The 13,969-nt window shown below is 45.5% G+C and overlaps 1 protein-coding gene across 1 annotated transcript; it reads right to left on the reverse strand.

The window, feature by feature from the left end:
- Positions 1-2,112: 2,112 nt before the first annotated feature.
- LOC139109114 (uncharacterized) lies at positions 2,113-7,267 on the reverse strand. The gene is made up of 2 exons (XM_070667936.1): positions 4,522-7,267; positions 2,113-4,340 (listed from the first exon to the last, which is right to left on the reverse strand). Exons 1-2 carry the CDS (start codon positions 7,265-7,267, stop codon positions 2,113-2,115), a joined length of 4,974 nt encoding a protein of 1,657 aa, XP_070524037.1.
- Between the last annotated feature and the right edge of the window lie 6,702 nt (positions 7,268-13,969).

Below are 13,969 nucleotides of genomic sequence, written 5' to 3' on the forward strand. Positions count from 1 at the left end.
AAAACGTCCCAATTTTCTAAAATTCTTAAAACGCATTGATGTAATACGAGCCATCTAGTTCCCGATAATTTTAATAACTTGTTTCTTTCCACTTCGAAGAAATCTTGGAAGTCTTGTAAAATTGCCGTTCTTTTGGCACTCCCGGAAATATAAGAATATATATTGCGAATTAAATTTTCACACAATGACGGGATCTGTTGACAAGCTTTACTAGCTACTAAAGCGGAAGAATGACAAATACAATTTAAAACAATTAAATTAGGAACTTCTAATTTTAGATTTTGCGCGAAAGAATTATTACATCCCGTCATTACCGATGCGTTATCACAAGCTAACCCGACAATATTTGAAATAGGAATTTTTTTTTCGCTTAAAAGATCTTTGAAAGTTTTAAAAAGTTTATTGGCCGAACAATCTCTTGCGTCTAAACTTACTAATTCTAATAATTGAGTAATAACTTGGCCATTGCCAGGCGAAACGTATTTTGCAAGAACACACATTAATTTTGAGTCGGATATATCGGTGCTTTCGTCAATTAAAATTGAAAATTTGCAAAACTGCAGATTGTTAATTAATTTTTCTACTTCGCGTTTGGCTATAATGTGTTTAACAATTTTATTACATTTATTCCGACCGAGTTTGAGATCTTGAATAACTTTCGATTCCAAGCAAATATCCTTCAAAAGTGGAATTAAGTGATCGGCAGTACTAAAGGCAGTATTATGTTCCACGAAAAAAGCAGCTAATTTAATTTCGGCTCGTTTAACTTTATCTTTATGATTTAACTCTACTTTATCATTGGGACTTTCATTATAAATTTTGTTATTTAAATTAATATTAGTTATATGTTTGACCGTTTGTGAATGTTGTATTAAATCAGATTTATTACATCTGATGAGCTTGTTACATGTAGTACATAATGCTTTATTTTCTTGATGGTAAGGAGCCAACCATCCTTTAAAAATATTTTCATCTAGCCACGAATATTGAAATTCTCTAACTCTACGTTTCTTAATTGCTCCTTTTTCGTTCAAAGCCATATTAAAAATAAATAATTTATTTATTCTTACCTTAACCAAAATTACGTTGTCTGTTACTCACTACTGCATTTACCGCCAACAGTGCTTAGCAAGCTCGACAATTGGCGAGCTAGCAGGCTCGGCGATTGGCGAGCTTGATATTTGTCTGCTCGTTGATTGGAAGAATCAGTGTTTGGCGGGATTACGTTTAGTGACATGTGTAAGGACTTGAAGTTAATATAAATATTCATCTATTTTTGATATAATTTCAATGTAGAATTACGGAATTTTAATTTACATTGGCTCCTTATTATTAAAAAAATATAAAAATGTGCATTGCCTATAACATACTCATCAGATGTTGTAAAATCAAATATTAGATGGGTATATAATATTTGTCAAGGCCTCTCGCAGGTTTTCGCCCGTCGTGTATTTCGGCGTTTCCCGGATGTAGGTGGGATGCGAAATAAGAAGTGCGCTCGACTCGTTATATTGTTTAAATTAAATATAACTAGTTTATTCTCTCAGTACTCGAGAGATCTGCACGACCTCCAATGTACAGCGGATCGACAATTTACAGTTCACGCGCAATCTATTGTGACGACTGACTCGCCCGATCGAGATCGCGGTTTTTATATCCTCGATCGCGGGTCCGGGCCTCTCGCGAGATCCTTTGTCTCGACGGTTTTTTAAACGCGAGTTCGTTACCCTCAGCTACCGTTAGCCTTGGCGGTATGACGTCGTATATAAATATTGTCGAAATTCAACGACCTGCCCGACTGTTTATCGCTTTTGTTAGCCGCCGCGACTTTCCGTTTTTACTTTTGTTAGACGCCGCGACTTTCGTTTTTACTCGCGGAGTTTTTAATTTATTATAAATTCTGCCGGTCAGTTACCGCTTTAATTATGCTCAAACATCCCGGCCCCCTTGAAGTATTATACTTCAATACCGTGGTCGTTAATCGTTATCGCAACGTTCGTCGTTTCGTTCGCTCAAATTACATTTGGCTCGTCGATAAATATCGCGTTATACGCCGGCTGACCGGTTGGGACGCTATTCTTCTAACGGGAGGACCGCCAGTCTGGTGGTCGGTTATATTTCTCCCTTCTTGGTGCGGATGGTCGCGGTACGCACTACTCCATCGGCTCCGGGATGCACCTCCTTTATCCTCCCCAGGAGCCACTGCAAAGGTCCGAGTCCGGCCTGCTGGACAACCACCATTTGTCCCACCGCTATCGGCGTCCCCCGGCTCGCTCGCCACTTTGTGCGTTGGATCAAAGTGTGCAGATATTCGTCCTTCCAGCGTTGCCAAAAGTGCTGGCGCATCTGCTCGACACGCTGCCACCGAAGTAGTCGTCCTTCCGGTATGTGCTGTAATCCTGGAACAGAAAAGCTGCACAGAGCCGCACCAATCAAAAAATGACCCGGCGTGAGGCAATCCAGGTCCGTCGGATCCGCACTGAGCGGCGCAAGCGGTCTCGAGTTCATGATTCCCTCGATCTCGCACAATATCGTATACATTTCCTCGAAGGTGGCATGCGCTTGACCCAAGACTCGGTTTAAGTGAGTCTTCGCGGATTTTACCGCCGCCTCCCACAATCCGCCAAAATGTGGAGCATACGGTGGTATGAATTTCCACTCGATGCCCTTTTCGCTCAGAAATTCGCGAATAGCCAGGTCCGTTGCCTCGCTCCGCACGCACTCGCGAAATTCTTTTAGCCGCTTCTCGGTTCCTACAAACGTCGTGCCGTTGTCCGAATACAAACACGCCGGCTTGCCGCGTCGCGATACAAATCTTTTAAGCGCCGCGATGAAGGCGTCGGAAGTCAAGTCGCTAACTAGTTCGATGTGCACGGCCCGCACGGTGAAACATACAAAGATCGCCAAGTATGCCTTGGTCAGCTTGGCATTTCGCCGCTTATGATCCTTAAGTAGAATCGGACCGGCGTAATCGATGCCCGCATGCGAAAATGGTCGTGCTACATTTACTCGCTTGTTCGGTAAATCTGCCATAATGGCTTGTGACAATCTCGGGTTACATCGAAAGCATTTGATGCAACGACGCACGACGCCCCGCACCACCGAGCGCGCAGCTATCGGCCAAAATCTTTGCCTGACGATCGCGAGCGTCGTCTGCGCACCGGCATGCAACGCGTTTACATGTTCTAATTGTACAATTCGCGTGGTCAACTCGTGCCGCCTCGGCAACAACATCGGGTGTCTCGCGTCAAACGGAATTTCCGCGTTTTTTAACCGGCCTCCCACGCGAATTATTCCGTCTTCGTCGATAAACGGTGTCAAGCCAAAAACGCTACTTTGGCTGTTTATTTTCTTATTCGCTTGTAAGGCCTCGCATTCCGGAGCGAAGGCCTCGCGCTGTACGTTCCTTACAATTGTATATAACGCCTCTTTAAATTCCATCGGGGAAATCGTCACGCATTTTTTCTCTTTCTGTTTCCGCAATATTCTTCGGCAATAGGCTATTACGCGTACAATTTTATTTAGGCTGGATATTTTTTCTAGCAGGATTTGCACCACCCCCTTGTCCTGAACCCTAGCTACCGCGGCAATCACACGCTTCTGCTCCGGCATTTCTTTCGGTGCTTCCATCAATTTATTTGGCCATGCATTCTCGTCCGCGCGTAAGAAGGCAGGCCCGCTCCACCACATAGACGAATCTATTAGCTCTCTCACGTTCGTTCCGCGTGACAGCATATCCGCGGGGTTTTCGGCCGTCGGCACGTGCCGCCAATCGGTTATTTCTGTAACCGCTTGAATCTCTCCCACACGGTTAGCCACAAAGGCCTTCCATTTTCGGGAGGAGGATTTTATCCACTGCAGCGTTATTGTGGAATCCGACCAGAGCACCACTTTTTTCTTGCCGCCCCCCCAAGCGGTGCGAGTTCTCTCGAGCAGCCTTGCCAGCAACAAGGCCGCGCTCAACTCTAACCGCGGCAACGATACCGCTCTGACCGGCGCGACTCGTGACTTCGATGTTAATAATGTCACCCGGTGCCGTCCGCCCGCCTCGGTTACACGCACGTATATGCATGCACCATAGGCGCGCTCGCTCGCGTCACAGAAACCGTGCATCTGTACTTCTTTTAATCCTCCGGTACCCACCCAACGCGGTATTCGTACACCCTTCAATTCACGTAGCTGTTCACGAAATTCGACCCATCGCTGGTGCAAATCCGGCGGCAGCGTTTCATCCCAGCCGATCTCCGCTTGCCACGTTTCTTGCAAGATCAGCTTGGGTACCACGATGAGCGGTCCCAACACGCCGAGCGGATCGAATAGACCGGCAATCTCGGCCAGTACTGCGCGTTTGGTTATCCGCCCCCCGCGCGCCATCGCCCGTCTCAATTAGAAATTCATCTTGGCTGGGATCCCACTGGATGCCCAGTATCTTGCGCTCGCCCTCGCCCGCTAAGACTGATAATTCTCCGCCGCCTTGCTCCTCGCGCGGAAGCAATTCTACGTGGTTCGCTAACCATTTACTTAGCTCTAATTTGCCGCGTCTAAGTATCGCAATTATTTGATCTCGCATGATTATCGCTTCGTCCAACGTATCTGCTCCGGTGAGCAGATCGTCCATATAAAAATCATTCGCAATGCGCTTCGCTCCTACCGGGAATTCCGACTCGTGGGATTCTGCCAAATGTTTCAGCACTCGTGTCGCGAGGAACGGCGCGGACGTCGTTCCGTATGTCACCGTAAGCAACTCGTATTCTTGAATCGCCTCGCACTCCGATCCGCGCCACAAAATGCGTTGTAATTTTGTCTGCGACGCGTCCACGAGTATTTGTCGGTACATTTTAATAATATCGGCGGTAAATACATATCGCCACGTACGAAATCGAATTAACAGCGAGGCTAATTCCTGCTGGATAGTCGGCCCCGTCAATAACGCCTCGTTTAATGATCGACCGCCGCTCGTCCGGCACGATGCGTCGAATACCACCCTTAGCTTGACTCCCGCCTCGGACTTCTTTAACACACCGTGATGCGGTAGGTACAGCGATCCCGGCATATCCCGCTCTCGCGACTCGATTTTTCTCATATGCCCCAGTCGTTCGTAATCTTGTATAAAACGGGCATATGCGTCTCTGAATTGAGCATCCCGGCGAAATCTTTTTTCTAATCCGAATAGCCGCCTCATCGCGATCTCCCGCGACTCGCCCAGTAGCGCTAAGGCCCCCGGTCTCACAGGCATCTTTACCGTGTATCTACCGTCCCTTCCTATCTGGACGTTCTCTAAAAAATGCTGCTCGCACATCCGCTCGTCTGCGGTTCCGCGTGAGGTTTCCGCAACCTCCTCCAGCTCCCAAAAACGTCTCAAACCATCCTGCAGCTCCGCGTTCGAAATAACCGCGTGTAACGCACACGCTCCTGTCGGAGCGCCCCTCGTGTCCGCCGATCTACCGGCCAAGACCCATCCCAGACGCGTCTTCTGTATTACCGGGTGGTCCTGCGTGGCGCGTATCCGGCCAACGCACACCAGATCCCAGAATAGTTCGGCCCCAATAAGCATATCAATCGCGTCCGCCCGGTAAAACTGGGGGTCCGCTAATTGAATGCCCGCCGGTAATTTAATTTTTTCGCGCCGCAGAGAAACGGTCGAAATCCGGCCCGTGATATGATCGGTGACTACGCATTCGATCTCGGTCTCAAATGCACTCGTGCGCGAGCGTATCCGAACGCGAGCAACCCGTGTAGACTGGCTCGTTAATTTGCCGACACCCGCTATAGTCAAGTTCACCGACCTACATGGTAAACATAATGTTTTCGCGGCCCCAGCTGTTATAAAGTTGGCCTGTGAGCCGGAGTCCAACAGCACGCGGATAGTTTTTCGAGAATTTTTTCTATCGAATATATAGATTACCGCGGTTGAGAGCAATACCTCTGAGGTGCCCCTCCCGGCCCCCTTGCGAGCGACCAACGCCGTCGCCTCACCCGACACGGAACGCGATGTTCCCGCCGCGGATCCTTGTTCCCCCGCGCTCGATCCGGATCCCTCGTTCGATCCCCGCGGTAAGTGCAGCAAGGAGTTATGCTTGCCCTTACAAATGCGACAGCTGCCCGACGGGCACTGGACGGCCCTGTGTGACGCCGATCTGATACAATTTAGACACAGCCCTCGTTTTTTAATTTCCGCGATACGCTGCACCACCGACAACCCGACGAAGTCCCGGCACGCGTACACGGAGTGATCGCCGCCACAATAGGAGCACCCGCTCGCCCCGGCCGTCGCGTGTAACGCCTGACGTCTACTCTCGGCCCGCGTCACCGCCCGCGAGTCCTCACGCCTCTGGCTCGTGGCCTCACGCTTGGGCAGCGATTCTAACACCCGGCTACGGTGCGCCAAAAAATCTTTGAACATCTTCATTGTGGGCAGTTCGGAGTTCTTTAGCGACGCATGCCATTCTCGGGCCGTAACCGCATCTAACTTCGTACTTAGCCAATACACCAGGACATCGTCCCACTTGTCGGAATCCCGTTTTAACGCTTTTAAGGATAACAAATGTCGCGACACGCTATCGCACATATTTCGAATTTCGACCGCGCTCTCCTTTATTATCGGCGGGAAACACATAATCGCTTTTATGTGTGCGTACGCGATAGCTCTTTCATTATTGTAGCGCTCGTTTATTAAATCCCAGGCGGCGTCGTAATTCGCCTCGGACACTTCCAACGCGTCTATCATGCCCAACGCCTCGCCTTCTAACGTTCCCTTCAGGTACTGCAATTTTTCGACCCTTGAGAGTGCGCTGTTGCTGTGCACCGCGGAGCTAAATAAGTCCCGATACGGCAGCCACTTGTCATATTTCCCGTTGAACGCGGGTATGTTTAATTTCGGCAGACGCACATTATTGCGTGCGCCCGCACTTCCGCTGCCGTTTGACCCCTCCGCACTCGGGGCAGGCGAGGCCTGTACGCGTGGCCGGTCAAGACCTGCAATGGTCGCGCACAGGTCGTAATATGCGTTTTCGAACGTCTCACGATCACGGCCCTCGCTCTCGTCTAAGTCTTCCAGTCGCGTCTGAATCGAATTGTACTCGCTCCAATAATTATCTAATTTCTTACGCCGCTCGCGCAATTGCACCATCGTCGCGTCGTCTACAACATTTATGCCGGCGGCAAAATTTTCTATTCTTGTGCACGCGGCCTTGATTGTCGCCCTACGCCGTTTTAATATCGCTATCGAATTCGCCGCATCGCTTGTCGATCCTCCTCCGGTCGACATATTGCGCAACCTTAATTTTTACTAACTTCCGCTGGCAAGATTCGGAATCGCGCCGCACGCGCCTTGTCAAATTAATCTACTCGCGAATTGCCTCACGCTTACACAGCCGAAAATTAGCTCAGACAATAAGTTTTGGTGCGGACTCTGTACAGCTCACCGTTTCGTTGACCTCGTGTCGTCTCCCTCCAACGGCCGCCTATGCCTTGCCTCTGATCGCGTGCTCGACTCCGCTGGACATCCCCTGGTCGTCTTGTTCCGGCTGGATCCGGCTCGAAGGACCAAAAATGTCAAGGCCTCTCGCAGGTTTTCGCCCGTCGTGTATTTCGGCGTTTCCCGGATGTAGGTGGGATGCGAAATAAGAAGTGCGCTCGACTCGTTATATTGTTTAAATTAAATATAACTAGTTTATTCTCTCAGTACTCGAGAGATCTGCACGACCTCCGATGTACAGCGGATCGACAATTTACAGTTCACGCGCAATCTATTGTGACGACTGACTCGCCCGATCGAGATCGCGGTTTTTATATCCTCGATCGCGGGTCCGGGCCTCTCGCGAGATCCTTTGTCTCGACGGTTTTTTAAACGCGAGTTCGTTACCCTCAGCTACCGTTAGCCTTGGCGGTATGACGTCGTATATAAATATTGTCGAAATTCAACGACCTGCCCGACTGTTTATCGCTTTTGTTAGCCGCCGCGACTTTCCGTTTTTACTTTTGTTAGACGCCGCGACTTTCGTTTTTACTCGCGGAGTTTTTAATTTATTATAAATTCTGCCGGTCAGTTACCGCTTTAATTATGCTCAAACAATATTTATTATTATATTTTTTAAATAATTTGACTATTTTATTTATAAATAATATTGTTTTTATTTATATATTTATCAATTATGTATAATTAAATATATATACAAATATATACGCGTGCCCTTTTTTAAGGATCTTCTACGTTTAGTAAGGTATACAGAACTGAGGCCTTATTGGCCGCGCATGCGCGTAAAAATCCGTCCCATCTAACATCACTGTCGCGGGGTCGTCTTCGTATTCTAACACGCGGCGTACCCTATTTCTAATATCGTTTAACGCGTTTATGGCGACTCGCAATGGTCGTACAGGTGTCGGCTGTAACGCTCGTCTAGCCGCTTGGCTGTGTAGCCACGAATTGTTTGCAACGCGGCGTTGTAATTCTAATTCGCTATCCGACATGGATCGGTCGGTTACAAAATATTTCGGACTTACATTAACGCTGCGACTCGCATGTTTAATCTGCTATGCTGCTGGCTGTTTATCTGTTGTCTCTTTTGGCTGCTTGGCTGCTATGCTGCTCTCCTTGTCTCACTGTTTGGCTGCAATGTTGCTCTCCTTGTCTCACTGTTTGTCTGCTATGTTGCTCTCCTTGTCTCACTGCTTGGCTGCTATGTTGCTCTCCTTGTCTCACTGCTTGGCTGCTATGTTGCTCTCCTTGTCTCACTGCTTGGCTGTTCCTTCCTTCCTTTCTTTTATCAAGGGGTCAGGTACCGAGTCTACTGCTGACTCAGTACTTTGTTCACTGTAATGTGTCCGTCTCGTTACGTTAATTAATTTTTGTACTAATCTTCGATTTTTCTTTGTTTCAGAGATCGTCCTCGCCGTCGCAGAATAGGCGGCTCTGCGCCTCCCGGAGGGCGGATCCCACCGTTGCTACCACTTTTGTTGCACCGGGGCCGGTGCACGGGGTCCGTCCTTCGGGATCCGTGAGGGAGGGCGAAAGTAGTAGTTTTTTAATAAAGAATTAGATTTTTATTAAGTTGCGTTGTTACACTTTTTCTATCTTCCTATGTTTCCCTTTTGGTCGGTTCGGCGCACGTCCTCGCGTTGTCACGCGTCCTCGGCTCCGCGAGGTCACCTCTTACATGGCACGCGACCGAACTTTGATTATCTCATGCTCTCAGCTTACGGCACGGACTCAGATGCGACTACTCGTCCGTGACGGTTCGCGGTTATTTAATAGTGACGTAGGGCCTTGGCGTCATCGGGTTGCAATGCCGAACTTCGGTTGTTCGGCGAATGCAACCTTAGCGATTTCGGCAATAAGTTCTCGCACGTGTTTCTCTTTTGTTTCTTATTATTTAATTTCTTAAGGAGGTTTGCTGATCTTGCATCCTCCGAGGTTATTTAATTACGAGATACTTATGCCGAAATGCCCTGCGTCATGTTTCGTGTTGTAACGGGGTTTGGGTTACAACAAAAATATCATCATACATTGTCGTGGGAAGAAGGAACCGTGCCATACAACATGGCAAAACAATTAATTACAACAGCTGTAACAGGTGTAGATGGTGATGAAGTGTCACGTCTTATACAGGGTGTCCCAGACATAACGAAGGATACAGGAAGGATAGATAGAATTGATTGAGACAAGTAGAAAAGTCCCGTACCATTTTGCAAAATTCTCAACCGTTATTGAGAAAAAAATTAAAATGTATGAATTGTATAGGCGTAAGAGCGACAAGGAAGCTGCGCGTGAGTGAGCGCGACAGGCGAATGGCTAGAAATGGCGCCGTCGCCTGTCGCGCTCACTCACGCGCAGCTTCCTTGTCGCTCTTACGCCTATACAATTTATACATTTTAATTTTTTTCTCAATAACGGTTGAGAATTTTGCAAAATGGTACGGAACTTTTCTACTTGTCTCAATCAATTCTATCTATCCTCCCAGTATCCTTCGTTATGTCTGGGACACCCTGTATATGTCAAAGGATATGAGAAATGTGCATGGTTGGCTGATATGCTCGACGACGATGTTAGAGAAGATTACACCATTGAAACCTTAGACGCAGATTATGAAGATATTGAATCTTTAAATATTTTAGATACTATTAATACTGTGCGATGTGGAAATCATCTTACGCATTGCGCTTTACAGAATGTATTTAAAATATTCAACTGGTGGTCGCAGCGTCAAAAGGAATTATAAAGATTAAAAAGATTTATGTTAACGGGGATGGCGATGAAGTGTGGCATCTTATATCAAAGGATATGAGAAACGTACATGGTTGATATGCTCGACGGTGATGTTAGAGAAGACCGCATCATTGAAACCTTAGACGCAGATAATGAAGATGCCGAATCTTACAAAATATTTTAGATCCTATTAATAATCATTTTACGCATTGCGTTTTACAAAAATGTATTTAAAAATATTTAACTGGAGCATCAAAAAGAGTTGTAAAAATTTTAATAAACAAATTTATGTTAGCGGATGGTGACAAAGTGTAGCACCTTAAAATATTCAATTAGTGGTTGTAGCGTCAGGAGGAGTTGTAAAGATTAAAATAAAAATTATTTTTTATGTAAAATTATGTTTTTTATTTTTAACAAATATATATAAAATTTATAAAATATATAATTATTAAAATATTTAAAACATATACTTTTAATCTTAATCTTAATCTTAATCTTAATTTAAAACATACTTTTAATCTTAATCTTAATTTAATTTAAATCAAGTTTCGGGGCTGAAATATATAATTATAAATTAAAAAAATACAATTATAATTTATTAAAAATATATATATATTTATTTTTACCTAATTCCAACTTTCCGGCGCAAAGGCGATGTCTTCTTCCATATTAAACATGTTGCGCAGCCCGAAGACATCACCACCTTCATGAGGGCCCATCCAAATATATCTATTATATTCCTTATCGCGACGGCGTTCATTTTTTATCGCATATTTTTTTTTTGATATTAATGAACCCTTTTATACGGATTTCTTCCGGATCAATCCAATCCTAAAAAATTAAATTATTTTATTTCTACATTCTTTATTATTTAAATATATTTTTGTGTAAAAAGATGACTTACGGGTTGTACGTGTGGAATTTTTATTTTCATAATATGCTCTATTTGCACCTCATGAAACGGTTCGCTGTCTATGTATATGCGCTGTAAAAAAAAATATTATAATTTTATGATACATTTTTTTTTCATTAAAATAGTTTGTATTTTTACATGATAGTTCTTACCCCAATCGCCGGATATGTCACATCAATGTGATTTTCAATACGATCGTTATAAACAGAATCCATTTTTAAACAAAAAACTTTTTAATGAAAATTGGCTCACAAAAACTCTAATGCTTCACGACTGAATAGATTTTCATCTCACAGCCTCTCTTTATATATACATTTTTGCATATTGATGCATTTTTTAACACGTGTCGATTTGACAGCATTTTTTTCTTAAATGATTCGTACGAGTATATGTCACACACCTTAGGATAGTAGATGATAAAAAAATGCTTTCGTTTTCTTTCTGACAGTCTGTAATGCTCTTATTTTCAAAGAAAGATTCGCATGAGTATATGTTTTAAATGTTTATATTAAATATATTGTTTATAAGAAAAAACTTATTTTCAAAGAAAGATTCGCATGAGTATATGTTTTTAAAATGTTTATATTATATTTCAAAATGTTTATATTAAATATATTGTTTATAAGAAAAAAAATATTTGCAAATTTATATTTTTAATATAAAATAATTTCATAATTTCACATCATGTGCAAGAATGCATCTTTCAAACGTGCTAAACGTTGTAAAAAGATTCGCATGAGTATATGTCACACCTTCGGGACTGCTGCTGATAAAAAAATGCTTTCGTTTATTACTTTCTGACTGTCTGCAGTGAGCTCACAGCTGTAGCCTGTCAGTCGTATGCTGATTTTTCAAGTGTAACGTCTAATTTCTCTCAAATGGAAAAGTGTTCGTCGCTACTGCATATTCTTGCGCGTCGCGAGTTGGGGGATCGTACCCCATTCAGTGCAGGCGGTGTGTGGTGTGGTACACACCAAAAAAACAGTATAGCTTAATTTAGCATATATTTGGACAATCGCTTACGTGGTGAAAGCGAACGTGGTGAAATATTAACGGTTGTTAGAACATCTCGTTCTGTTCCCAAAAATCCCGTGGGTAATGAGTGTGAATACGTTATAGACAAACGACATACGTTATAGACATACGAATAGACAAACGAATGAACTTGTGCACCCACGGGAAACGATTCGTCTTCATAAACAGCGAATTGCCGCCGCTGAAAAAAATGCGGCAAAATTAAAAAACGTAAGTTTTTATTTTATTTGTAATATATATATATTAACGGTGGTTGCTAGCGCGGGGTGTTGTAAGGGGAATAAACACGGGTTCTAACTCAGGAGCGTTGAGGGAGGCGAGGAGACGGGAGAAAAAATCCATGATGAGAGGAGCGCGGGGAAAGGTAGCGGTTGGTGGGAAGAGACATGGGGGTATAAATGAATAATGATAGATAGCCCCCCCCCAGGTCTCTTCCCACCAACCGCTATCTCTCCCCGCGCTCCTCTCATCACGGATTTTTTCTCCCGTCCCCTCGCCCTCCTCAACGCTCCTGGGTTAGAACCCGTGTTTATTCCTTACTAAAAATGATACAAAATATATTAAAAATAAATCTTCCTTTATTTGAAAAAATAGAAAATCAAAAAAAAAAAAAATAAATTTGCAAATTAATTTAAATAAAATACCTTATGAAAAAATAAACATAAATGGAAAATATTATATAACTGAAAGTGCAATATTTCATTACGGAAATTGTATAGAAAAAGGATATTATACTAATATGTGTAGAATTGGAAAAAATAGTAAATGGGTAGAAATTCAAGATATGAAAATAAGAAAAATAAATTGGCCTAAAGGTGCAAAAAATTTATATACAGGGTGTCTCAGCCCATGTGTAAAATCCTATACAGATAGGTAGGTCTTAAGAAGATAAATAAAAAAAGTTCTTTAACGTTTTGAAAAATTCTCAATACTTATTAAAAAAAAAATTAATTTGTCTAGCGCAAGAGGACAAGGAAGCTATAGGTTGTGGCTGAAAGCCACGACGATAACTTCAGACCCCGCGCCGCGACCACCACCGTTCGCCCGAATTAATCGCGCGGTCCCGTCCACGATTAATATTAAGCACGGGCCGACCAGCCGCCCGCGGCGAGTAGCGCGGACCCTTCGCAACGAACAACATGGGCCGCCCAACCGCCCACACCGCGCACCGCCACCCGACCGTTCGGGAGTGGGGGCCCCCACTCCCGGGCACACGGGTATATAAGCTGCCTCGAGCGCAGACGAGGCACCTTGTTCCGCGCTGGGGAGCACCCCAGCATCCGATCCTCCAGGTCTTGGACGCTCCCAAGACTTCCTCGACCGGGCTCACCCGGCCTCCGAAACCGACTTCGCTCTTGACGACTCGGGCGCTCCCGAGCCTTCCTTCGACCGGGCGCTCCCGGCCATCCTCGACACCGACATCTCCGAGACTCGGGCGCTCCCGAGCCTTCCTTCGACCGGGCGCTCCCGGCCATCCTCGACACCGACATCTCCGAGACTCGGGCGCTCCCGAGCCTTCCTACGACCGGGCGCTCCCGGCCATCCTCGACACCGACATCTCCGAGACTCGGGCGCTCCCGAGCCTTCCTTCGACCGGGCGCTCCCGGCCATCCTCGACACCGACATCTCCGAGACTCGGGCGCTCCCGAGCCTTCCTACGACTGGGCGCTCCCGGCCATCCTCGTCACAGACATCTCCGACACTCGGGCGCTCCCGAGTCTTCCTTTGACCGGGCGCTCCCGGCCATCCTCGACACCGACCTCTCCGAGACTCGGGCGCTCCCGACTCTCTCTCGCATCTTCGCGCCAACACGGCCC

Source organism: Cardiocondyla obscurior, linkage group LG16 (assembly GCF_019399895.1).
Source record: "Cardiocondyla obscurior isolate alpha-2009 linkage group LG16, Cobs3.1, whole genome shotgun sequence".
NCBI classification, from domain to species: domain Eukaryota; kingdom Metazoa; phylum Arthropoda; class Insecta; order Hymenoptera; family Formicidae; genus Cardiocondyla; species Cardiocondyla obscurior.

Bases quoted from the DNA above. Each gene is read 5' to 3' on its own strand.
- LOC139109114 (XM_070667936.1), bottom strand. From the start codon at position 7,267: ATGTCGACCGGAGGAGGATCGACAAGCGATGCGGCGAATTCGATAGCG. The intron at 4,341-4,521 runs GTAAATGGTTAG...CCAAACGCGCAG, and splicing joins ACGCGGCAAATTAGAGCTAA to TACTGGCCGAGATTGCCGGT.